The following is a 26,887-nucleotide window of genomic DNA, read 5'->3' as shown; positions in this document are numbered from 1 at the left end:
TTTTTTATTTCATTAAGTTACAGCATTTTGATGTGTCGATAAGCTGTCATTCTACCACAGAATATTCTTAGTATATGCATTTTTGATGTCAGATCAAATGTATTTAAAGTGTCTTTATAAATGGACATTTTTTTTGTTGTTGTAAATAAAATATTGACTGTTTATTTGACATTGGAAACACCTCGAAGTAAAACTGTCGTCAATTTTAGTCATGCAAATATCAAGACTCACAAGTCCAAAAATAGATTTATTTGTGTGTCTTTCAGATATATTGATCAAATGTCAATAAGTTCAATCACGTAAAACATAATCCGGGAACATGTTATAATTTAATCTTTCTAACACTTAAAGGTATAAAGAAAATATATCAATTTCAGTGCACTCATACAAAAATATACAATCCAATCAGTCATTTGTTAGTGATTATCTGAGTCCCTGCCTTCTAACCATGCGAACAGCATGATTTCTTTCAAGTAAATCATCAGTCCTGACCCTCGTCCCCATGCTAAACCACTGACCCCTTACTCTGACTGGGACTGCCAGGTTCAGATAACGATGCATCGCTTTATATATTTAGGTTAAAATTTCTATGGGGTGTTAAAAGCTGGAGTTTGGCTTGATTTATGTGGGTAGTAACAGTATTGTAGCCTTTTATGAAACATTGGTTACGTTGACAAAACACTTAACACTTATATAGTCCTCAATACAATATAATCCTCAAAAAGACAATGAATACAAAAAAAAGATACACCACACACTCGAGAAAAGATGCAGAGTGCAATTAAAATATCAGCTACTTATTGCGTAAAAATAGATATTCTCTTAAACAAAGCTGCCCCTGGAAAAAGTTTAAATGCAAGCTTCTAGCTAAGCAAAGTAAATATAATACACCCACTTGTCCAAAATAATAAAGCCTGTGTTACAAGTAGCTAAATCCATCCATCCATAGCTCTACTGAAGCCGTTTTAAAGAGACTGGTGCATTTTCTTTGGCCGCTTTTATTATCTCAAATTGTCCTCTGACTTGTCTACAAATGACAAGAACAAGGAGCATTTTGACTAACTTGCATTGCTACAGATGAACCTAAAAAAAAAGAAGAAGTTGTGTAGAAATGAAATGACACGACCCAGTAGTATGTTAGCCCTTTAGCCACCGTTGGCTTGACGGCGAAGCTTCCTGTGACGACCAACCACTTTATTGCCTGCAGTGGATGAAGGAAAATGGTGAAGTGATGAGTTACATGTGTGTAAAGAGAGACATTTTGTATTTAGTTTGGGAACATTTTGACTCAGGTTACCTGTATCCCTCTTCTGCACCCTGTGTGGAATCTGGACAGTGTATGTCCCAGGTAGTCCTGGTAAACCTGGAGGTCCTGGATCACCTGTAAACATAAGTTATCTCAGTCATTTTGCTAAAACATTACTGAAACTATGAAGTGTTTTATCAGCTCTGTTTGTACCCTTCTCTCCTCTGGGTCCTGGGTAACCTCTGTCTCCTCTTGGTCCGGGACCTCCTGGTGGGCCAGCGATGGTGCCATAGGCTGCGCAAGAGTGAAAGCACAGATTCAGTTGCGATGAAGCAACTTTTTCCAGCTACACTTACATAAGTCTGGATAGTTTTCCATTGCTCTAAGGTTTAACGTGATGCAGTATGTGGAAAGCCATAACTCTGTATGCTCACTTCTGAAGAAGTCCATGAGGTCAGCTGTGACGTTGCCGTAGGCACCGATGACACGGCTGTGACCGGCTGGTCCGGGTGGACCTGGTGGACCAGGGGGTCCTTGAATTGCTCTTACATTCGCCCTCAAGGGACCTTCAACCAGATAGTCCTGCAGCAGGCCTTGATCTAGAGGAGGGTAGTTATAATATTGTTGGTCATCATAGCTCACTGAATCCATAGCAACATCCAAGTATGATGGGAACTGTAGTTAAAGCATATCTACCAAGCTGTAATTGGACTCACTTTTGATGTAGTCTGTAACTTTCATAGCGACGTTGGAGTAGTCCATTCTCTCAGTGAGCCTGCGGATATCAATGTCTCTGACTGTCTGACTGTCAGAGCCGTGGCGTGAGTTGCCATGAGAGTAGCTCTGGCTCTGCGAGTAGCCCTGGACGTAACCTGGCTCTCCACGCTCTCCTTTTGGACCCATTGGTCCTGGAGGTCCTGGAGGTCCAATGATTGAACGACGAATATTGTCACCTGAAAAATAAAAGTTCATTCTTTTCAAATTCAGGTTTTATAGAGGTTTAATTGCAGATACTGATCACACGTCTTTAGTCTGACTGTGTGAGATGTAAGCTTACTGGTCATATAGTGTTGAATTTCAGCACGGATACTCTCCCGAGGGAAGCTTCCGCTGTAGGAAACTGTTCCAGTGTAACTGCCTGGTGGACCCTGTGGTCCTTGTGGACCTTGAGGACCAGGAGGGCCTTGAAGACCTCTGAACCCATTGCCTGAAAAAGATTCAATCATTGCAAGATGAGGACACCTTATGAAACAGCATTTATGTTAACAGAATTGGATGGTAGACAAATAAACTCTACATAAAGATTGTATCACAATACTTTAAAGAGGAGCTTCACAGCCCCTAAAAATCTTGTTTTTGCTGACCTCCAGTGGTTTAACGTCTTATCTAGCTGCAGTGATGTCGACGTGTACTACAGGGTGTGTCAGTACACCATGACATCACTGGGGTGTGGCAAATAATTGTTGTCGTTAAATTGGAAATTTTGTTCAGCGATCATTGTTCATTGGGTCAGTGTGTGAAGTTTAAATGCAGATGGAAGGGATTTAAAAGCCTGGCTTAAAAATGAGGCTGAAACCTTTTTTCCGACTGATAGGTTCAGATAAAAAGAGTGTATTTGCCAAAGAAAGATCACTGGTCAACGAATTGTATACAAGGAACCCAAAATAACCTAAAACACCACCCAGATGAAGGCAAGATAGCTAAAAATGTTTAGTAAATAAAGAATAGTGTACTAATTGATCTTCAGGGTTTGGGTTTCCTCCTATTGAATGTATGTATGTGCATGGATCATATGTAACTTGATGGGTTTCTTTGTTGTAAGATGTATCATTGCATTACCTCTCTATGTGAATCTAAACTAGCATTAGTTGTTGTCATACATTATGTTCGTCCTCTGTCAGACTCACTCTGCAGGTAACGTTGAATTTCCTCCAAGCTGTAGCCACGACCCCCCACCCCTTGCACAGTGGATGAGGAGCTTCCTGACGGCCCCTGAGGCCCTTGAGGGCCAGGAGGGCCAGGTAGACCTGGGTGACCTGGAGGACCAGGAGGTCCATGTTGTACGGCAGAGCTAATCCATGAGCGGAATTCTGGAGCTAAGTAGATAAACATACGAGGAAGATGATGAGTAAGTGACAAACATTTCACTGCTGTTGGAGAATATGCTCTGTGCAAATAAGGTCAGTGTCTGTTGATGGGAAAAGCTCATAAAATTACTTCTCATCAGTTCAGTATAGTCGATCGTAGCGGAAGTAAAGCCGGAGCCACGTGCAATAGCAGGTCCGGCAGGCCCGACAGGCCCGGCAGGCCCAGGAGGACCGGGTGGCCCTGCAGGACCTCTAGCGATGCCTCTGTCTAAAAACAACAATAAAAACAGTTTGATTAGATTCCACTTCTAGGTCATTGTTATGTGTTAGTGCAACCTGTGCCTACCGTTCATGATGTTGAAGACATATCTGGCGATCTCCTCAATGTTGTAAGTGGCTGAAAATCCTACTGATGACCCTGGTGGTCCAGGTGGTCCTTGTGGCCCTGGTGGTCCTGACAAATATCTCCTCACATCATCTCCTAGACAGATCACAGCAGAAAGACACAGTTTAGTCTGGTGTCTGGTAATAAGATGATCGATGTATGTAGCCCAGCTATATTTGTACTTACTCTGAAGCATTGCAATGAGAGCATTCACCGTCAGGGACCCAGAGCCAGGCCCAGGAGGACCAGGTGGTCCTGGAGGACCTTGAGCGCCAATGCTGAGCCCTGAGCCAGAACCTGAAATTACACAACACAGTTAATGGTGGCTCCCATGCTACTATATTAACTAACTATATTATTAATAGTTTGTTCTGGGGAGCAGGCACAAGCTTACGTTGAATGTATGCAATGATTCGAGTAGAGATGTCCTCTATTGAGCCTGAGAAGGTTCCTGGGATTCCTGGAGGTCCAGGTGGACCTGGAGGCCCGGGGGTTCCAACCTGTCTGCTTCTACCTGCAAAGAACAAATAAAATATGTTCATACTGTCTTCTGTCCCCCCGACAGCCTGTGAGCTTGTGACCTTGCTTTAGAAAAACTCTTACTTAGGTAGTCAGAGATGTACTGGTGCATCTCACTAGAAGAAGCAAAGGAGCCAGGATGGCCTGGAGGGCCAGGAGGACCCGGTGGACCAGGAGGGCCTGAGGTGACTGAGACGCCTGAGGACAAAGAAGAAATTATCATTTTAAAGAAAAGAAGGAACAGGTTATATGGAGTCAAACTTTAAAACCATTCTTAACCAGTTGAGATAAATCACTCCATTTTGAGTATTATTTAGGAGAATAATTTAGATTTTAGTTACCTCTTGAAGATCCAGGAATACCAGGAGATCCAGGGTCCCCTTAGAAACGATGAGAAACAACAAGTATTATCTTGGTCTGATCCACACATGAAGATACAGTGATTACTCTGAAGTACAGACAATAAAACATTGACATCATTCACAGATGTGCTGATACCTTTAAATCCTTGTGGTCCTGGACGTCCAGGAGGCCCTGGAGGACCTGGTGGTCCAGGGATCCCGTGTCCCCCAGAATAGGCCGACCCTGTAAGAATAAATAAATATAAAGTTATATATTAACCTATTGCCCACAGGTTAAATCTAATGAGATCTGTCTGTTTATGTTTGGATGTTGACCTCTGTCTGAGCTTGCTGATCTTCCTGGATTGCCTGGCACACCTGGCTGGCCTGGTTCACCTGAGACACACATGAGATGTCACATTATTTGTGTTCACAACTATAGTGTGAGTGATTTAAAAAAAGATCTGCACATATTAAAGAAAGATAATTACCTTGGTATCCTCTGGGTCCAGGAGAACCTACGATAATGACGGAGATGTTATAATAAAGTACAACTAAAATTAAATCAGAGGAAGTAAAAAGTCTTCAAAAAATCTCATTAACCTGTTGATCCTTTAGGCCCAGAAGGCCCAGCTGGTCCTGGTGGTCCAGGTGGTCCAGGGTAAAATGTTCCTGTAAGAGGAGCAGTGTTGAAATTATTCTGTTACTGCTTATTACATGTCAAAGCCACATCAAGACAGAGCAAGTTTAGATTTTGGATCATACCAGAGCTCGATGCAAAGCCTGCATCTCCTTTATCTCCTTTAGGTCCTGGACTTCCATAGCCTATAATGCAGAACGACCAAGTTAGATATGAAGCAGTGAGCTTCATGTAATAAACAAAAATACCATTTAACAAAATACTTGCCTGGCCGACCTGGAGGCCCAGGTGGTCCTGGAGGTCCCTGTCTTGAATCTCCTGATGAAGACATTTTTAAAACAGTCAGTGACACGTGACATTTAAAGAATATTACGAGACGACTGTAAACAAATCCTACAAAAACACTGAAGATGATTAATTGATTGATTGATTGATGATGCCACAATAAAGCATGCTGTGCCTTATTTACCTGGACGTCCAGGAGGACCTGGTGGGCCGGGTGGGCCGGTCAGTCCACCAGACACTCCACCAGCACCAAACTGCCCTAAAGCACAGACAAAAACACAGATTTTTATGTAATGAAAGGTTTGTTGGTCTGTAGAGAGACTGAGTAAAAGTGTATAAAAAATTACAATTGCTGGTTTATTTTGCTGATCAGCGCCACCTGTGGTCACAAGTGGACATTGCTTACTTCAGTTTTATTATTTGCTAGCATTAGGCACCATGAGGTACTAGAAGAGGAATGTAACTAAGCCCACTTACTCAGGTAGTGTAATTAAAAAATAATTTAAAGTAGCTGTACTTTACTCGAGCATTTTCATGCTACTTTATACTTCTACTCCACGACAGATGGAAATATTGTTTTGTAATTAATTTAAATGATTGCAAATCATTTTTGTGTGCTTATAAAATAGATTATAATTTTATAAGCATGCATGTATGCATGCATTAATCATTCTGATTAAGATTTTGTTATAAACTGAATTAACCGACAGTTTATGCCAAATACCACTGAATGATGATTCGATGAATTGCTAGGTCAGTTGACAGAAAATACAATTATTTTGATAATAGGTGCCAAACATTTCACGGTTCCAGCTTAACACATGCTTTTTTATTATTAGATATTTGTAATTATTATTATTATTTACTTTAAAAAACATTTCCCTAATTATACTGTCATACTTTTGCATAAGTAAGCAGGATTTTTACTTGTAACAGAGCACCTTTAAAGGGTAAGAGAGAGAAATTGACAGGCCTGCTTAGAGCCAGTGCTTACTTTGTCCGTTCTGAGCTACATTGTGGTTCAACATAACAAAAATATTTTTTAAAATCTTATTTTCAGGTGATTGTACACTAATGAAAACAAGTTCTGTAAAAAGAGACCCCTAAATTTTACACACTGGAGCTTTAAGGATCTGACACTGACAGCTACTGGGCATACCAGACCAAGTAAGGCTGTAGCATCAAAACTCCTGAGTGTACTGAACTGGATTGTATTGCAATTTTGCAGCAGATAATGTTACACCGCAGATACAGCAAGTTATTTCTCGCCTCTAAATACTGTACGTGTTATAGAAAGGGAATAAAATAAGCACTCACTTTCAGATCTGGTTGAGCTTATACTTTCAGTTGTTCTCACTGTTATTCCTGGTTCTCCCTGATCTCCCTTGTACCCTCTGTCACCCTTAGGACCTATAAAGACAAACAAAATGCAGCATCTATGCGACTCTGAGAGCAGTATATCCAATTTTAAAAGCTGCCTTTGGGGAGCAAAACAAAAAACAAAAACACAAAGGCATACCAGCTTGGCCAGGCAGACCAGCGGGACCAATAGGACCTGCAGAGGGTAATAAAGAAATATATAATATATTGAAATTGCCACAACAAAAGCGATGTAATATTGTTACTAGTGTTACAATCATTCAGGGCTGAGATGCAACATATGCTACTCTCTGGACTTCTTAAAGGTCTGACCTGATAATCCTGGAGGTCCGGCAGGGCCGGGGGGACCAGCAGGCCCAGGTGGTCCTGGGATGCCGACAGAAGTGGAGCCAGCTGGAAAATAAAACTAAAGGTCAGATATCCTCAAACTACAGTCCAATCTATAAGAAGTTAAATTATAAGTTGTATCATGTTCTGTTACCTGCATTGATGATTCTTCCTGCTTCACCTGTTTCACCTTAAACAGACAGACACATGATACATTGGATATACAGATACTAAGAGACGAAACGTTAGAAAGAAGAAGGCGCTCAATGGAGTTGATGTTGACAGTAGATATACCTTTGATGCCAGGTCTTCCTGGATTCCCTGGTATCCCTAAAAGCAAGACACAGGTACATTTTAATTAATGTTGAAAGCAAACAATAGAATTAATTATAAAACTCCAATGTCTGCTGCATTATATTACACAGTCATACCTGGTGGTCCTTGAAGACCAGGTGTTCCTACACAGAGGATAAGATATTATGAATACATGATTTGATGATAATGGTATATATATCTGAAGATCAAGTTTCAACAGTGACTTCAGGCTCAGGTTTACCTGGAAGTCCAGCATCTCCAGGAGGTCCAGCAGGACCCCTGAGTCCAGGAGGCCCAGCAGATCCCTGTTCACCTGAGAGCCAACAATAAAAATATAATTTATGAGAATTTGTTTTTGTCTTTGGCTGAGAGCATTGTGTTTCTGAAATACTTCATATTCAGGAAGAGGAAGAGATGCTTATTTAAATATATTAAATATATTTTGGACTGGTGCACTTGTTTTGATCACTGTAATTAATTGTAATCAACTTTCAAGTACTTTAAACCTCAGTAAAACAGGTTCTTTTTACACAACAGATTAAACAAACTCAAAATTATAACGTCTTAATTTGTGGTTTTTGGAGTGCTACCTTTGGACACAGCCAGGCTAAGCTAAGTAAAACAGCTGCTTCATATTTAATGGACAGATGTGAGAACTGTATTAATCTTCTCGTCTAACCCAAAATATCTAGCTGTTATAGTTCAGAAGACGAATAATATAATCTTATTATAGTATATTGGAACTATCTGAGGCTGGAGGTCCTGAGACTTACCCGTTGATCCTTTGGCTCCTTTCTCTCCAGCCGGTCCTTGCACACCTGGTAAACCAGCCTCACCTGAGGAGCGGGACAACTGGTTCAGAAAACTGTACAGAGTATATAACGTGCTAATTTGACAGCTTCAAATTCAGTTTAATTCACAAAGCTGTGCTGACCTTGCAGACCTCTGAGACCTTTGTCACCGGGTTCACCTGAAATAAACATAAAACTATAGTTAAAAACATTCACTGACACCACGAGTCGTATAAAAACCTGACGTAGTTACAACAAACCTTTAAGTCCTTGAAATCCAGCAAGCCCTCTGTCACCTGCAGAGTGAGAGGACTGACTGTGAGTAATATTATAGCATAGAATTATAGTGTAGAAATGCTTTTAACAGTGTTTAGATGAGTAATTCTCATGTAACCTACCTTTAAGCCCGGGTATCCCTGCCTCGCCACGGAAACCGTGAGGACCAGGTTGACCTGTAACAAGACAGTTAATGTAAAATGCCAGAGATTAAGTCAAAGCGCTGATACTTTCTGCTTCTAAATCTGAGATAATTGCAGGTGAATCACTGTAATGCTCTACATGAATGATAACAGGGAGAAACAGACCTGGTGGCCCAGGGAGTCCATGAACTCCAGGTGCGCCTAGAGCAAAGATGAATAATTATGAGAAAGGAGAAGTAAAGTCTGACAAAAAACATTATAAATCACCTTTGGGCAGCTTAGTTATTATGAAAAATTAACAAAAACCAAAACTGGAATTAAGAACTAGTTATTATGAAAAATTAACAAAAACCAAAACTGGAATTAAGAACTGACGCACTTTTCTATAATTTCCTATTATAAACAGGCTGAATAAATGGCTAGTAAACAGTTAGAGAGCTATATTTATGAGGGAAAGATGTCATTATGACATTAAACAATTTTTGCAAAGTATTGTTATTACTGGCTGAATTAATGTTGCTGGTGTTCTAGCAGTTTGAGTTCTCAGAGAAAAACATTTTTCACACTAAACCTTCCACATGTGCTCAAACATCTGTGATGTTTTCAAAGTAAAAGCAGCATAATTTATTAATGTGTTTTTATTCTTTGCTGTTTATCTATGGTTTACGGTCTACGTCAAAGTAGACACTATGCTGCCACCTGGTGTTGTCTCTAGTTCATACACCATGAGGTATTAAACTGTTACAGATGCTTAATGTTTTGATTGTTATAATATTTTTGTTGTTTATTCAATGATCTCACCTTTTGGTCCGACAGATCCAACAGGTCCAGGAACTCCAGGACTTCCAGGATCACCTGCACAAACCAAACACGAGATGCTGTAGTGACACACTCAAAGGATTAGTATATAATCAATATAATCAATAGAAGAAGTTCTGCTGGGAGTCATACCTCTGTCACCTTTGATTGCAAAGCCTGAAGATCCTGGCTCACCCCTGGGGCCAGCTGGACCCTCGCGACCTCTGACACCTGGCTGCCCGTCCACTCCGTGATCACCTGATCAGACATTTTACATACAGGTAAAAGATCTCACTCTAAATGAGTCAAGCAGAGTACTTGCATCATGTAGTTTGAACTGAAGCGCTCTCTATACCTTGACTTCCTTTCTGTCCTTTAGGACCCTCAGGGCCTGCATGTCCCATCAGACCTGGAGCACCTGAGGTCAAAGGTCACAGTCAGTAAAATTACACATCAAAAAAATTAAAAATACTGGTTATGACTCAAGGAAAGTGTCATAATTCCTCACCTGGATGTCCAGGTAGACCAGCTTCTCCTGTGATGAGGAAAACAAACATTTGATCATGATGAGAGGACACAGTGGACGACAAAGAGATATACAGAAATACAACCTATCAAACAGTAAAAGTGATTTTGCTTCCCAACCTTTGAGTCCAGTGTCCCCTGAAAAGAACAAAAATGAACATTGGTTAAACACAGCTCATGTTGATTAAAGAGGTATGTGTTTAGATTTTAATATCTGAATTTCACCTTTAGGTCCAGGTAGTCCTCTCTCTCCCTGCACCGAGGAGACTATATAACCTGAGACAGAAAACATGTTCATGTGAATCTTGTGTGAGTGTATGTGCGTGTAACAAGATTCATGTAGTCATACAGTGTGTGCCGTACCTCTGAAGGCCTGGGACTGAATTTCAGATCGTAACATGTGCTGCATCAGCATCTGAAGAGCAGCAGTGTCTATGTGTCCTCCACTCACACTGATCTTGAGGTCATGGCCATACCCGTAACTGGTACCACTACTTCCACTGCTGCCACTGTAACTGGTACCAGCAGCACTGCCACCACCCATGCCATAACTGGTACCAGCAGCACTTCCAGAGCTGCCACCGTAACTGGTACCAGCAGCACTGCCACCACCCACGCCGTGACCGGTACCAGCAGCACTTCCAGAACTGCCACTGTGACTGGTACCACCAGCACTGCCACCGAAAGCGGTACCAGCACTGCCTGTGCTACCACTGGAGCTGGTGCCGGCACCTCCAACTCTGCCTCCGCTAGCTCCACTGGCTCCACCGGCACTAGCAGAACCACCTCCAATGCTGATGTCAACGCCATTGCTGCTGGTGGAGCCACCAGCACCAGTACCAGTACCAGCTGCAATACCGATGCGTGTGCTGGAGCTAGAGCTTGATCCTCCACCACCTCCACCTCCAGTTCCCAGGATTAGCGTGTTGTCAGTGTGGCTGGTGCCTCCACCAGCTGCGCCTGCACCAGCTACACCTGCACCAGCTGCACCTGCACCAGCTGCACCACCGGCACCATAGATGTTGATGTCATTGGAAGAACCTGAGAGCCGACTGGTTCGAGCAGCTGCGACCGAGGACTCTGCCTCCAGGGTGGACACTCGATTTTTCAGCTTTCTCACATCCTCAGCTGTTGGTAAAATGCACAAACAAGGAGCACACAGTTAAAAAGTGTTCTTATTATTATTAAAGCAGGATTGAGTTCACAAATGAAGTTATTTGTAAAGTATTTTCTGATCTAAATAACTGCACATGAATACTGCGACTTTTAAATCAACAGCAGCAGCAAAAACAACCAAAATAAAGAATATAACAATATAAACAAATCTTTTTAAATATGGCAAGGTGTTTTTCTGTGAATTACCCAAATACATTTTATATACAGTGTATGAAAACCACTGTACTATTTTTAATTAATTAATACAAATAATAACAATCAATCTCAAAAATCACCAATAAAGATTATACAAGGCGATCTTTGTAGCTGCTCCAAACAAAATAGAAAAACAATGTCTGACTCTAAAACACTGGCCGTCTCAGGTATGTAAAGTAGGTAGCCAAAATATTAGAAACACCTCTCAGTATAATGTAATCCAGATTAATACCACTGCAAACCACAACCTCAGTATTAAACATAATAGTTGAATTGATACCTCTCTGACATTGTCTGATAACATAAGCTTTGTAAAAGTAGTTTACAGGAAAGTTGTTTTATTGGATCACATTTTATTGTACAAGTTAACTCAAAAAAGTGGCTCATGGTTCATGGTTCATGTGTGTTTGAATACAAAACACGAAGCCAAGAACTCAAATCCTTGTGACTAAATGTGTAGATTGATCTTAACTTCAGTGTCTAAATTAACGGACAAACAATTAACCGTCCGTCTCTTTGAACTGTAGTCACCTGTACACACATTCTGCAGTTCAAATAAACTTTTCCCAAAAACATTTCTGGCAAAATCTCATGAGCTAAAGCGAAACAATCAAAGTAAGACGATCAATCTATTTTGTCCGATCGCTCAAAAATAAAAAAAAAGAAAGAAAAGTATGACAACCTTGGTACAGAGCAGGGGTCTGACAACTGGAAGGATGTTGACATGTAATCAGTTAATAGGGCTACAACATCTAGCCTGGATTTGGCAGCATTAAAAGTATGCTAAATGAACTATTAACAGTTCCTGTTTATAATGTACCCTTAAATATACAACAGGCAACTATCACTAAGAAGTGATAGTTCAGGAGTCATTTTTTAATCATTTCTAAGTAGGTTTTTGGACATTTATCCCCAGTGGACTTAATTATAATGATGACTTTAGAACGTGTAAGTCACACTGATTCTAAAAATATATGGACCATGTTTGTGTGTTCAGGTTTTACTGAGTTATGACTCACAACAAACAAAAAATCTTCAGATATAAAGATTTTTTTTGTCGTTACACCCACAGCTGTTTAACAGATGTGCTGTGCACATGTTTAAATATGTGAATAAAAATATACATCAGTCACAGGTTTGTAATGTTATTTCAGGTTCTGTTTTATCACATTTTAACCCAAATAAAAATAAAAACCCAAGTCAACAACTTCCATGCTGCAAAACAAACTGGAGTCTCTGATGTCATGAAGCAACAATTTCTGGAGCTGCTCCACTGACAATGAATGCCAGACCGACTTTATGGCAGTGAGACAGTACCCACAGATCAAGTTTCCAAGGAAGGGAGTACATTTACAGCCCTGCAGCTCTTAGCAGCACTGTGAAATAATGCTCACTAGCCTGTAAAAGCTGAAACACACTTTTTATTGGTTCAAAAACAGTCACTCCCAGGCGTCCCATTGCAGAGCAGTTCCAGAAAATATCTCATGACTCCAAAGGTTTTATCTTTGGGGAGATTATTTTTATTTTTTCCCTATTAAATCTCATAATATTGTTGTGAAAGTCGACCTCACCCAGTGCAATGAGCCCAAAGAGGAGTCCCAGCAGGAGCAGAGTGAGGAGGAGAAGACCCAGCAGCCATTTCCACCAGGAGCAACAGGAGTCGGCGCAGCAGCACAGTCCTCCACCTCCAAAGATGCCACTGTCCCTGTGAATCTCTGAAGACGGAGTAAAGATTAAAATCCTTATTTTAAAACACTAAATGTGCATCGTCAAAATGCATGCAAATAAAATACCTGCATAGGTGGCTTTGTCTTTCATTATAACTCCAGAGGATCCATCTGATAAAAGAATGAATAAACATCAGTCATTTATATATAGTATCATACATTTAGTTTATTCTTTAACATGTTTTAATGAGCACTCACAGTAAGAGTTGCCCGTCTCCGTCTTCAGTGGCATCGTCTCACTGTAGCTTGAAATAATCTTCTCTTTCTTTATTGAATCTCCTGATAGTGATCCTATAAAATTAGATAAGAATGATTTATTTTAAACACCATCTTCACATCAAGGCTAGAAAGACGCCTCAGGCCAGACCGGTGAACATCCGGGGATTGGATATCAAGATGGTGGGGGCATACAAATAGTGTTCACCTTAACAATAAACTCGACTGGGCAGACAACACAGACATGTTGTCGTCTCCACTTTCTGAGACTGAGGTTTGGAGTGTGCAGGACAGTCTGTTAAAAACGTATTCTGACATTATTCTGTGCTGTCGTCTGCTGAGGAGGGGGGAAGCTCGGAGAGAGACAGGGAAAGACTCAACGAACTGGTCAAGAGGTCCAGCTCTGTCCTGGACTGCACTCTAAACTCCACAGAGGAAGTGGAGGAGAGGAAAGCAGACATCCATCATGAACAACTCCTCTCACGTCCTGCATGAGACTGTGGAGGCGTTAAACAGCTCCTTCAGAAACAGACTGCTACTCCCACCGTGTAAGGAGCTCTACCACAGGTCCTTCGTTCCAACAACTGTCGGACTCTTTAACACCAGCATGACTTCATGACTTCCTTCAGCCACCTTGTACATATGAGCTGCTGTGGCAAGGGAATTTCTCTGGTGTGGGATCACTAAAGGCTCTTATCTTATCTTATTTATTGTGTTTAACACGCATAAACTGGAAAAACACGATATCATAAAATGGAATAAAATGCAAATACGTAAGTGCAGAATAAAGCAAATATCGTCAGTTTAAAGAGAGAACAAGAAAGGTAGAAGAATAGGAAAAATGTTGATTGTAGAGGATAAGATTTGATTGTAGAGAGTCCTGAAGACAAGACAGATAAATTCTGGTGAAGGTGACAATACCTCAGTTCCTGATTAGAAGTTAAAAATTTAAAAAAAACTTAAGGTCATTTTGTTTTTTTGTTAAGAAATGTATAATTTCTTAAATTTTTACACATGTAACCTAAACTATTATCTTTTACAAACTTTTCTGTTGCTTGAATCGAACCGCACACAGTTTTGGGATCCAGAAAAAGTTGAGAAACTTGAGAGAAGAGTCAGTGTTTGTCCAGAAGAGGGCAGTAAGTATCTGACTCACCTCCTCCTATGTGAACGCTGCTGCTGCTGGTGAACTGCTTACCACTGTCTTTGGCCAAAATGAGCATCTCTGTGTCTCTGTCTCTGTTGGCATGAACGTTTTCCTTCTCAGAGATCAGGAACTTGTTCTTATATGAATCATCAGTTTGGGATCTAGTGGCTGACAATGAAAAAAAAAGACCATCAGGCATCATTTAAGTTTTGGCTGCGACTGTGGGATATTTTCATATATTGTGGACTTACTTGTAGAGACTCCAGTGCTGATGACACCACCACTATTTGACACATTCTTCTGAACTCCATAACCTAAAAATACACACAAAGAAAGAACACATTCAGTAAGAGAGGCGCAATTTTGGACAATTAGAGTGCAAAATATTTGTGGAAACATGTCAGAGAATGTGCTGCTGTACCTCCAACGCTAGCGTTTACATTGGCTCCACTGGTGGTGAGAACACTGGCTGAGGTGGGAGCCAGATTATTCTGAAAGCCATAAACTGTAGAGAAGAGACAAGAATTTGATTTTTAATGAAATCAAAAAATAACACACACTGGTCTGAATATTCAGGGAACAAGAGAAGAAGAAAAGCCAAACAAAACACACAAGGGAAAGAGACAAAAATGAAATAAGATAAGCTCTAGATCTTCCCCAGAGTTTTTCTGCTTTCTTGTCTCACAGGTTCTCACGTATCGTGGCTATGTCAAGACCAACGATTCATTAATCATATTAAAGTTTATATCTATAAGATCAACGATTGGTTACTCATATTAAAGTTTATATCTATAAGATCAACAATTGGTTACTCATATTAAAGTTTATATCTATAAGATCAACGATTGGTTACTCATATTAAAGTTTATAGCTATAATTATTGTCATTATTAATGCTTCTGCGCGTCTGTGTCATCTATTTATCCATCTATATATCTATCCCTCTCTCTGGTCGCGGCAGATGACCGTCCACCAGTGAGCGGCTCTGCTGGAGGTTTCTGTCTCTATAAATAACATTATAAAGAGCAGAGACCTGTTTCATATGGAAAGTGTCATGAGATAACTTTGGTTATGATTTGGCACTATGTAAATAAAACTGAACTGAATAGAAAAAAAGTAAATGTAACACAAGAATGGTATAAATTTAAGCATTTAATTGGATCTTTCTTCTTAAATTAGTTATTTTGTTAGTAGGTTTATAATTAATACAGCTCAGCTGCTTCCAAATTCATGATAAAGAAAGTTGTTTTCAGTCAAAAAACAGCCCAAAATCCAAATATAATACATTTATAATGAAGAAAAGCAGGAAAAAAACATTAAAACCTCACATTTTAGTAAGTATAACTGGTAAGTTATACTTTATTTTTAGCTTCACAACAGTAAATATGAAGGAAATTAAATTGCGAAGCATACAAAGACAGAATATATGTCTTCAGGTTTGCTCATTTGTATATTTAATTATGTGTAACTATGTCCATATATAGTACATAACATTCTTCACACTCCAGACAAGACCACATTTCACCTGCAGGTCACAGGTAATATTGAAGGGACGTTTGGTCTCACCTGACAGGGACGAGGGTGACGTGACGCCAAGCGGCGAAGATCCTCCCGGCATGTTGTTGGTGCCGGTCTGATATGAGTAGCTGCTGGAGTTAGCAGCAACCACTGTGGTGGAGGCAGCAGGCAGCGTGGAGGTGGACCAAGAGAAAGATGGAAGTATAGCGTCCAGCGTGTCATATTGGCCTGATCTCATCGTGCTGTCGTACTGCCCTGATTTCAAACTCATGTCATACTGTCCTGACTTCACACCTGTATCATACTGGCCTGATCTGACACCAGTATCATATTGTCCTGATTTCAGAGTAACATCATACTGGCCTGATCTGACACCAGTATCATATTGTCCTGATTTCAGAGTAACATCATACTGTCCTGACTTCACACTGTCATATTGGCCTGTTCTTATAAAAGTATCAAACTGTCCTGACTTCAGGCTGCCATCATACTGGCTAGATTTATGGCCAGTGTCATACTGGCCTGATTTTATATCACTGTCAAACTGGCCAGATGCCAGACCGTTGTCAAACAGGCTTGATGTTTCAATGGTGTGAAAGCCGCCTGACCTCACACCAGAGGCAAATGAAGTTGAACCTGCAAGACGGGAAAGACGAAAATCTGTTTGTCATAAAACTGTGTTGTCCAAAATGATCAAAGACATCCTGCCATATTTATCCTGCAGCAGATGACATTTTCTGATCCAGATGTAGAAGTTTCAAGATTCCTGAAATACTCTAACAGCAGTATGTGTTGTTAATTGTCCAGGCTCAAAGGAAATATCTTCCCAGAAACCACATGCTCAGGCCATTTGAGCCTTTAGGAGAGAGACATGCTGTCTACCATGGAAGCACATATGTCTATATATATGTGCTACTCTGGTAAGAGTATATACCTGTCTGAGAGGCCACAGTGATAGTCTTGGTTTCCACTGTAGCCTTTTTAGGCACCGGCAGGGTGATGGAGGTGTTGGAGGAGCGAGTGGGGCTGACGCTGCTAGAGCGTCCCTTCAACAGCTTTTTCACATCGTCCAGCTCCGTCCCTGCAAAACAGTCACACAAACAACGCTCACCAACTGCAATACTACCATATCTATTTAGTAAAAAGTATGAGTTTAGTCTGAAAGTGTTAAAGTCTACAGTCATGTCACAGAAGTAGTGAAACTGAGACAAATGGGACATTTTTCAGGCTGGACGACAACAGATAGAGAGTTTTAATTATTTAAATTTAAGATCTTTTAAGTTAATTATTGGCATAGATAGCTTAATTCCTAAAATACAGATACTGCAGCCTGGCTAATCCTTGGGGAATGCAAATATTAAAAAAAAAAAGTCTTTCTTGTTCATTTTAACTTGATTGTTTAAGAAACTTTAAACTTTATATTGATTATTTACAGTCGACAGAACTTGAAGGAATTGAACCACTGCTTGGTGTCTATGATTTAAAGGTAGCTCAACCACCAAATCACATGAAATACGTCAAAAGCTGAGATTGGCTGTTACTAATATCTGCTAATGCTGACTTTTTTTTTTACACCATGATTAGATTTAGCCACTGTCTCATTTAATTATGTGGAAACACTAACTTAATAACCAACATGTCAGCTGATCAAAATGGATGCTTTTCAATTACAGAAAACATTTGGGGGGAAGTAAATTTAGCTTTAGGCTTTTGGGCTATCTCACAAGCTAACTTTTGCTAAATAAAGCTAAAGTGGTTGTAATATATATATATTTACTTGGGTAAATAGTACCGGTGGGGAAGTACAGAGGTTTTTGACTCATATGTTTTTGATTAAAGTAGTAGTAAAAAAATACAACATAAAATAACACCTACAAGTATAGGTCCTGCATTCATAAGTTAACTTTTGTATAAGTACGCAAACGTAGCTGCAAAATGTAGCTGTAACAATTCATGCATCATGTGTTTTGTGTGTAAAATCTTGATCTTTCCCCCCTGAAATGTAGCATAAGATGCAAAGTAAAAGTACCTAAAATAGTATAAGTGTTTAATTATATTCCACAGTGGTGAATTGCTGTTTCTACTTGTGCAAAAGTAATAAATACTTCTTCCACCACTGCTGAAAGTACATACAATGCAACATAGCAATCTGAGACCCAGTACAGGCGGGGTTAGGGTTGCACAGAATGAAAATGTGGATTTAATTATGGCAGTTATACATTTTCATCAGCAGGGGGAGCGTTTGACGTCAATAAAACTTTGCCTCTCAACTGTTTTTGGAGGTTTTTTTTTTTTTTTGCTTCAAATAGGAGGTGCTGCAAAGAGTGACTCATGTGTGCCATTGTTGCCACCACAAATCTGCCCCTTTACTTTGTCTCCACGTGAACACAATGCAAACAAACCCAGGATCCTTATTGTCTCAGTCTCACCCTCTTTGTTTTTTTTCTTTTTGCTAATGTACTATATATCCCCTCTTTGGAGCAGCTGCACATGTGTTACTAATGGAAATTTCATGGACATAAACACACATGTGAGAGGTGAGAGAGAAGGAATGTGTGATATACTGAATACAGAGCTAAAGCATTTGACAGCACCATAATTCAAAAAACACACTGCACTAAAGTGACCCATGCAGCGGCAAAAAATGTTTTACTATCCAACAGCTCCCCTGAATGAGCACGCTCAAAGAAAGATGCTTTGTTGCTTTTATGAGAGATTGCATAACCACCAGCAAATGGATCAATGTGTCTCAAGTGGTCTTACATCTGCAGGCGGTGGGGGAGGCACTTTGTAATCTGGCTCTGATCTCACTCTCTGGAACAAAAATCACAACACACAATGGACAAAGGCATCCTGATTTAATAAAAAGAAAACCAGGACAATTCGTAGTCAGATGGTGCAGGAATAGTGAAGGAGGGAGGGGATGAAATTATTGAATACCTCTGCTTTCGCTCCTCCCTCTGGTGGTGCTGGAGCCTGCAAAGGAAGCAGACAGGAAAAAAGGAAGAAAACATAAATAAACACACAGAGACATATCATTAGGGTAAATCTAGAATGATAATGTGTAATCATAAAGTATATTATCCCACAGAGCTGTCATTCCCACTTACAATAGTTCCCATAATCCTTGCGTGTAAATTCTGGAGAGGAATTAGCACTGGAACTTCCTATAATAAAACACAATGGCAGCAGAAATGTTAACAACACCCACATGCATGATGGTTTCCTTCTTTTTTGAAGCCTCTGTTTCAGTGCTTGTTTTCGTTAACAGGACCTCACCATCATAACCTCCTGAGCGGCTTGAAATGTTCTTCCTCTCCCGGAAACCTGGTGACAGGCCTCCTGATGAGCCAGCGGTCTGCGTTCGCCTGGCACCGCCCGACGAGCTGGACCTGACCTTTGACACCGAGCTCACGAGATAACTCCCACCGCCTCCTCCTCCTCCTCCTCCTCCTCCTCCGCCTCCTCCGCCTCCAATTCCAAATCCTTCTTCATCTAAGTATCCCCCAATTCCATCAACACCTCCTGAGGAGTCACCTCCTACGTAAACTCCTGAGGAGCTGTAGCTGGTGTTCACACCTACAGAGGCTGGAGGGATGATACATGCAAGTTATTTTTGATTTCCTGCAACTGTATCATCTCTAGAGAGTGAACAAGCAAACAGGAATATGCCTGAGTCACACGATGGTGACCTAAATGCTGTACTTTTACTTGCTTACTTGGGCTTTACATGAGTATTTCTGTTTCATGCTACTTTATACTTCTATATTACATTTAAGTAGTACAATGAGAGTATGATGCATTGTTTTTGTCTAAACTACCCAACAGTACGGTTCAAATGAGTGGTAATGCTTTATTTTTCTGTGTTTAACAAGCAGATCATTTTAAACTAGAGAAAATCTGAATTATTATTGTAAACTTTACTCTCACTATATGTTTAACTTTATGCTTATACCTGCAGCCATATTTCACATTTTTGCACAGGTCTGTTTTGTCTCACTGGGTCTATTATTAGTACCAAATTACACAATTTTTCTCAGGACTCTCAAGATGAATTTACATTTATGTATCAGCTATAGCAGGGGTGGAGGATGTACTCAGATCCTTTACTTAAGTAAAAGTAGCAATACCACAAAGCAAAAACACTCTGCTACTGCTAATTTTGAGATTAAATGATGTTGGGTTTGAAAAACTTGACACTTAACACTGCTGGTTTTGTCGAAAATATGTGAAAATATGCAGAAAACATCAAAGACCCTATTTAGAACCAGAGTATTATAATAATAAGCTCATTCTAAGGTAATAAAAACACAATGATTCTTATTTACATAAATAAGAATCATTGTGTTTTGGCTGTCATCGTTGTGTTTTGGCATAGCTATGCATATTATATTCAATTTCTGCCATATTCTGTAAATAGAGCCCCATAAGTCTGACACACCGGACCTTTAAATTACTCACTGGACTAATTTACTAATCAACTAATTTTGTCAGCTCTAATTGTATTAAGGAATACTGTCTGTAGTTAAGTCTATAACAAAGCATTATATTTTAAAATGTTTTATACAAAACTTTGTGTACATTTGTAAAGTAACCAGTTGCTATACGTGTCAGCTGTAATGGAGTAAAAAGTACAATATTTACCTACATCAGTATGAAGTAGCATGAAAGTATAAGTGAAGTACAAGTACCTCAAATGTGAACTTATTAAATGTGTGTAACACTCACAGTGTCTGGGGCTTTTTGTGTTTCTACATAACTTGAATGAATAATATGAAAACTTCCTCCCTACACTTCCCAGAATAAAAACTGCAAGTGATGTGAAATGATACAGAAACCCTGAAAATGAAATGACTGCTAGTTTTCCTTCTACTGGGGGGTTAAAAATATAACATTAAGCATCTCAAGACATGTCTGAACACAGAAGCCACAACTTCCCCAAAATTTTGGACCATGAGTGGAAATTTGCTCTCACATGAGGAGAAATAAGTTCCACTGCTGTTCTGGGTTAAGACATTCTTCTCCAAGCCCAGCCCTCCAGCACTGCTGGACATATTCCTGTGATTTGATCCACTGGTTCCCTCTAGCAACGAGAAGACACACAGCAAAACAAGGAGACGCTGTTACTCATCGGGTACTTCCTTTAGGACTCCTCGGCTATAATTACTATATTATGCCTCTTAGTTTGCTGCCGATAATTAAAGCTAGCATGACTGGAAGAAAGAAAGAGACACTCACTTGGTGGGAGAGAAGACAGTCTGGTCGTGGACGTTATAGTTTCTGTCACAACTGAGCGCACATGTAAAGAAAGAAAGGATTTAGTCTGTGTACACTGTGCGGTTCAGCAGAGATCTACAGCAAACTATTCAAACCGTTATATGTTAGTTTGGTGGGTGTTGGCTTGAGTGTTGAGTGACTGGCATGGTGATCATTTCTACACGTCTACGATTGAATTAATGTGACTTTGATTGACAGACGGTGTTGACAGAATTACTGCCAGTGTGCGGCTTTAGTGAAAACGCAGGCCCGCTAACTAAGACTCAGGGATTTATTAAAGGATAACAAATAATTTCCTAATGATATATAATGTTTGGGTTGCCAGGTTGGTGCTCTTTAGTTCTTCAGGAGTAACCTCCAATGGATCTTCTTGAACCACAATCAACTTACTAACATTTATGACTCATAATTAATGGATTGTTATCAATATAAAAACCTTTTAGTTGTGACTAACTTTTGCTGATGACTTATTAAACATTACACACCACATAAAAGTTGCTTGAACTTGAGTTACTTTAATCATTATCAAAGCCGTTAGCTGCAATTTTATAAGGCGCTTATTAGGATGTGTGATCAAGTTCAGATATATGTTTGATAATGTAATTAATTCGTCATGAAAAAATGTACAAATGATTTAAACAAACAAACAAAAACAATAACAATTAAGACACGTCTGTCTTTTTCAGATCTTGAGCTTTCCATTTGCTCAGTTGTCATGGAGACTGTTTAGTTCTCATCATGAGACATAAGAAGAACTAAACCAGTAATTTCCAGTAGGAGGATCTTTGTACTTGGATTTTTTCTTTTTACGACTGTTTCAGAACTTAATCATGAAACTTTAATCTCTTTGACTTTTTGTGCCGTGAACTTGTTTGTGTGTCATTTATCGCTTAAATCTAAATCTGTGTCTGTTTAGCTGTTAAATTCTTTGCTAAATATAAACAACGTGTGGGAATATAGTTCGTCACATTCATAACGAACTGGGTGACGGTAATTAACACTAATAACAGCCTCCTCCACTAGGAGGCATCTTGTCCTCCAACTTGAGATTTACTGGAATCGGTTATAGATAATGTAAATTCCAATTCAGTTTCATGCTGTCTCCTCACTCCAGTCCTCCTCCTCATCCTCCTCCGCCTTCCTTTTAGGGACTACTGTTTGTTTCAGACTCAAGGCTAGAAGCCAGAGGTGATCATACTTGAGCTGCCGTTGCTCCTCGACTCTGAAACAGCCTTGGAGTCTTTAAAGCGCACAGCCTCCAAAAAAGGTCTTCGAGAAGCCAAATGAATGCATAAAAAACATCTTAAAACTCTCTTGTTTTGACTTTTTTTATATGATGTTTTCCTGAACTTTGTATATTATGTCCAAGCCACATTATCTTGTCTGCGTCCTCTGTCTTTTCTCTTGTCTGTCAAACCACTGGTTTGGAAATGAGATGTATAAGTTTACTTGTGACATATAAAAACAAGAAAAGAACATGAGGACGACAGAGTGTCTGATTATATGTTTGTCTTAGTCAGTCAAACATGTAATCAGGCGTTCCCTGACCTCGTGTCAAACGTCGTTAGGCTAAGATGAGCTGCCCTTTTAGATTCAGATATAACAACTGGAGGAAATCCCGGAGGATGACTTAACACCCTGAGCCCTGGGAATAAGGGGCAGAAATGGAAACCTGAGACCAGTGAAGGCATGCCAATGGTGTTAGTGATAGTAAGCCCCCCAAAAGACAGACAAAAGCATCACCCAGGAAAGTAAAACTATTAGTATGAGTAATGTTTATGAGTCTTTAAACACAGACCTCACACTATACTCATCTGTCATTACGCCTTTTATAGTTTAGTTTTGTATATCTTGCCACATTGAGGCCTGCATTGTTTTGGGGATTTTTAAATGTATTTTTGATGATTGAAGCACCATAAATTCATCTCCATTGTGTTTGTGTGGCCCGGACATATTCCGGTCTTACATTAAGTGCGTTTTTTTTAATGTGTGATTTAATTGAACCAGCCCTTTAACTTGAATGTTTTTAATGGTTTCATTTCAAAACATCTTAAATAAATCCAGAAATCTCACCCTTTTCTCCCGACAATCCTCCTGAGAAGTCCATCTGTCTTGTTAATTCGTCCATCCCATTTTATCTGGTGAGATGATGATAAAATGTTTGACCACTGTCATGCAGATCATTGTGCCAACTGCTGATCAAAGCCTGTCCACTCCTTAACTTTTTAACTGTGGTTAAATGGCATTTTAGTAAACATATGATGGGAAAGTTATGCCCGGGGGAATGATTTGGGTTAAAGGCCAGACCGCCTGTGTCTAATGTTTGCTGGATTTGTTTGACATCTCATGCCACTGTAGAGGGAAAAATCTCATCACATCAATCCCATGATCATATTTTTTTTTTAAAAGAGCTAAACAACCTGCTTTTTTTTTTTATCTTAATAGGCTCATCGCATTCAACTCTCACCTAAACAAATAACTTCCTAAGCACTCTCATGTGAATGATACCATCATACCACAAGAAAGGCCCCTGAAGCTTTAATATGTCATCTATAGATTTCAATCAACCTCGTATTCGCTTTGTGTCTTTGAAGAGTAAACCAACAAAGGAACAAAAGAGACCAGTGGATTACTGCACAGCCCTGAAAGACCATCCTCTCACCACACCCTGCCAGCCAAGGACATTTAACAGCATGTGCAGCACGCTTTCATATCACATTCAGAGACTAAAAAGATTTTTCACCTCACAGAAGAGTCAAATATGACTCAAAGTCATTGAAACAACACTTCTTTTCATTAAAGCGTGTACTATTCTTCCTGTTATAGTCTGTAACTGATCTGAACAGTAAATATAAAAGACTAATGTCACATAAAACTGGCGCTAACAGCTTGGTGCTGCAGTATATTTAGAGGGATGTAAATAGCCCAGCAAAAATACATGTAAAACTATCCTGAGATCACCATAACCAGACTAAATATATGGAAACCACCGAGAGAAAAATGATCCCAAAAAACCCCCCCTAGTTAGCCTATTTGATTTACACATAACATAGGTACTTGTCATATTTTATGGGAATATAAAGGACTTTGCGCAATTCCATTCTACATCCAACAAATCCAAACTACAAAGCCAAAAAAAAGGAGAGCTAGAGAGCCCATCACCAAAGTCCCAGTTGTTAGTGCAGAGATGCAACCGTCAGGTGGGGAGAAAAACATCCAGAATAAAAACTTTTAAACATACAGAAGAAGTCTCCAGGTTTAATCCAGTGTACTGTGTGTCGTTAAAGATCCATACCTTCAGCCAGCTCGGACAACAATCAATCAAATCCTCCTCCTCCTCCTCTCAAAGATGGATCGACTGATCCACGAGAGGAATAAAGTGTTTATATGAAGTTGACGCGTCGTGGTGGGATGTTCCTAAAGTCCTCGGTTCTTTTGTGCCTTTTCAGCTAAACTTTCCCAGGCAAGTCACAACAGTGATTTGGGCACAGGTCCCAGCCGCGCCCATCAACGCTGGAGTTTGGCAGACAGGTGTAGTAGACTGCACGAAAGGCTGAATCTTAAATATAAAAAAAATACAAAAAAAAAAAAAAAAAACAGCGCCTGAGGGAACCAATTAAGTCGTCAGACTCACCTCTGCAGAGACAGATAGTCGACTGTGAAAAAGAAAAGTGATGAACTCCTCCTGCTGCTACTCCTCCTGCTGCTGCTCCTGCTTTGGTCACCACTTTTCGAAACTGGCAAACTTTTTAGGGGGTGGGGGAGCAAGTCGAAGGGAGGCGATTTGGGAGGTGGGATTTTTAATTCCTTTCTCTCTCTTTTTTTTCTTTCTTTCTTTGGATTGAAGGAGTGCAACCATCAAACCATCACAGCGTCTGCTGATCTATTGTGTGCAGCAGCAGCAGCAAATCCAGCTTTTTTTTTTTTTCAGCTGGAACACATCTGGTGCGCACATTGGAAAGTTAAAACAGATCATTTGAGTCTATATGGTTCCAACCACTGTGCCATTACATATCTAAACAGTATCCTACAACACATACACACACTTTCTTAGAGCAATGCAAGACTCAGTATACTGTACTTGTCAAAGTGACTTCCCAACTTTGCACAAAGGACTGTTTGTGCAGCTGCTGAAGGATCAGTTTTCCTGTTTACTGTAGAGATTAGGGATTATGATATGGTTTTCTTGTGACACTGAAGATGTTACCACCACAAGCACACTCCCATATGAGCTGTTTTTAACTGTATGATCATAAAGAAAGCACCCTATCTATTCATTTGCATTTCTGCCATTTTAAACCAAATTGGATGCTTTATTCCCCCCACATGCAGCCGCGAGCACCAGTAGAAGATCCTTGCACCCACCACACCCTGCTGTAGACATCCACCCACCCTGCATGACTCACAGGGTGCATGACTCCAATCTGCTAAAATGATGGAAAACAAATGCCCCTAAGGACAGTGTAATAGAGGAGGAGCTGCTGCTGCACTCTTACATCTATGTGTGATTTTGAATAATGCCTATCTAACGGAACAGGGGAGCTAGTTAAAACAACAGTTGGAGCGTGGTGGAAAAAAATAAAAAACTCTCTTGGCTTTAAACAAACTCACGTCCGTGCTGAACAGCTCGCCAGAAGAGGGCTTGTTATTTCTCTGGAACAGCACAGCAGTTTCAGAGGTGCCCAAATTAGGTGAGATTAGAGTTCAAAAGCAGTTCACCACGAGAGACAGCTTAATCACTCCATGTTTATCAAGATTATGTGACTCATTAATGATTCACTTTAAAAGTGACAGTAAGAAACCACCAGTTCTCCTCAGGTAAACCAGAAGACATAGCTCATTGTCCTGTTACAACAACTGATGGGATAGATAGGTTACATTGCTTTTCCTCTGTGGGCTGTGGAGGAATCTACACATCTCTATGACAGCGTCTGGGGAAATCTCCTCCAGGCATTTCTCTGCCAGTCAAGCAGCATTTATTTGTTAACTATAAAATATAATATATAGCAAGCCTCACACTTTGACTGACAGTTTTACAGAGATAAAGCTGAGGCTCGTCTTTTCATGGATGTCACACTGTGTTTAGTTGAGCTGACTAAACCTCCCCGATAAAAACAAACACACGGCAGATAATAAATCCAAAAAGGTGAGGCAGCTTGAGCCCGTTTACTGGATTTTATCTGCATGAGTGCACCTAGATGTGACGCAGGAAAAAATTTGAACAGAGCACAAACTTTATGTGATTTGTATGATTTATTTCATTTCGGGTTTTTTTTTCAAACTCTTATTCCCCTATTTGTACATCTTTGTTCAGCTCTGTTGTCCTTGTTCTTAGTTTCATGTCTATTCCTGGACCATGTGTACACATACTTGGTCTATAAGGCTGATTCTGACTCATATAATAGGCAAGTAGATGATTTAACAGAGGCCGAGACAATTAGATGTTTTAGGCTGACTCATTTCAAGACATTTCTCAAGCAAAAAAATTAAATATTCTCTATTTCCAGCAATGTGAAGATTTGCAGCTTTTCATCTCATGTGATAGCAAATAAATCTTTAGGTTGGACAAAACAA

At 40.0% G+C, this 26,887-nt stretch overlaps 1 protein-coding gene across 6 annotated transcripts; it reads right to left on the bottom strand.

Annotated features, from left to right (window-relative positions):
- Positions 1 to 234: 234 nt before the first annotated feature.
- col17a1b (collagen, type XVII, alpha 1b) lies at positions 235 to 25,089 on the bottom strand. Of its 6 annotated transcripts, none has more exons than XM_027277768.1 (56): positions 24,948 to 25,044; positions 24,609 to 24,872; positions 23,387 to 23,451; positions 21,275 to 21,325; positions 21,012 to 21,119; positions 19,316 to 19,624; positions 19,147 to 19,203; positions 18,977 to 19,012; positions 18,800 to 18,850; positions 16,971 to 17,117; positions 16,085 to 16,672; positions 14,941 to 15,024; positions 14,771 to 14,833; positions 14,529 to 14,687; positions 13,355 to 13,447; positions 13,223 to 13,267; positions 13,001 to 13,144; positions 10,422 to 11,186; positions 10,284 to 10,334; positions 10,179 to 10,196; positions 10,042 to 10,068; positions 9,889 to 9,951; positions 9,687 to 9,791; positions 9,537 to 9,590; positions 8,901 to 8,936; positions 8,715 to 8,768; positions 8,577 to 8,612; positions 8,460 to 8,495; positions 8,299 to 8,361; positions 7,767 to 7,838; positions 7,642 to 7,668; positions 7,505 to 7,540; positions 7,365 to 7,400; positions 7,196 to 7,276; positions 7,023 to 7,058; positions 6,821 to 6,913; positions 5,688 to 5,762; positions 5,486 to 5,536; positions 5,344 to 5,403; positions 5,182 to 5,250; positions 5,070 to 5,096; positions 4,915 to 4,974; positions 4,736 to 4,822; positions 4,579 to 4,617; positions 4,322 to 4,435; positions 4,113 to 4,232; positions 3,905 to 4,015; positions 3,680 to 3,814; positions 3,464 to 3,601; positions 3,154 to 3,342; positions 2,304 to 2,453; positions 1,963 to 2,199; positions 1,681 to 1,845; positions 1,460 to 1,540; positions 1,298 to 1,381; positions 235 to 1,201 (listed from the first exon to the last, which is right to left on the bottom strand). In XM_027277768.1, exons 3-56 carry the CDS (start codon positions 23,439 to 23,441, stop codon positions 1,146 to 1,148), a joined length of 5,727 nt encoding a protein of 1,908 aa, XP_027133569.1. In that variant the 5' UTR covers positions 23,442 to 23,451; positions 24,609 to 24,872; positions 24,948 to 25,044; the 3' UTR covers positions 235 to 1,145. The 6 variants fall into 6 exon arrangements, with proteins under 6 accessions (XP_027133569.1, XP_027133570.1, XP_019125936.2 ...); XM_027277769.1 differs by having other exon boundaries at positions 24,609 to 24,854; XM_019270391.2 differs by lacking the exon at positions 24,609 to 24,872 and having other exon boundaries at positions 24,948 to 25,089.
- Between the last annotated feature and the right edge of the window lie 1,798 nt (positions 25,090 to 26,887).

Source organism: Larimichthys crocea, chromosome III (assembly GCF_000972845.2).
Source record: "Larimichthys crocea isolate SSNF chromosome III, L_crocea_2.0, whole genome shotgun sequence".
In the NCBI taxonomy this organism is placed as follows: domain Eukaryota; kingdom Metazoa; phylum Chordata; class Actinopteri; family Sciaenidae; genus Larimichthys; species Larimichthys crocea.
This window is presented reverse-complemented; position numbering and strand designations above follow the sequence as displayed.

Excerpts from the sequence above, each read along its gene's own strand:
- col17a1b (XM_019270391.2), bottom strand. The coding sequence starts at position 23,441 with ATGGACGAATTAACAAGACAGATGGACTTCTCAGGAGGATTGTCGGGA. Across the intron at positions 13,145-13,222 it reads AGACAAAGCCACCTATGCAG|AGATTCACAGGGACAGTGGC; the intron begins GTATTTTATTTG and ends CTCCGTCTTCAG. Across the intron at positions 7,839-8,298 it reads AGGAGCCAAAGGATCAACGG|GTGAACAGGGATCTGCTGGG; the intron begins GTAAGTCTCAGG and ends GTTGGCTCTCAG.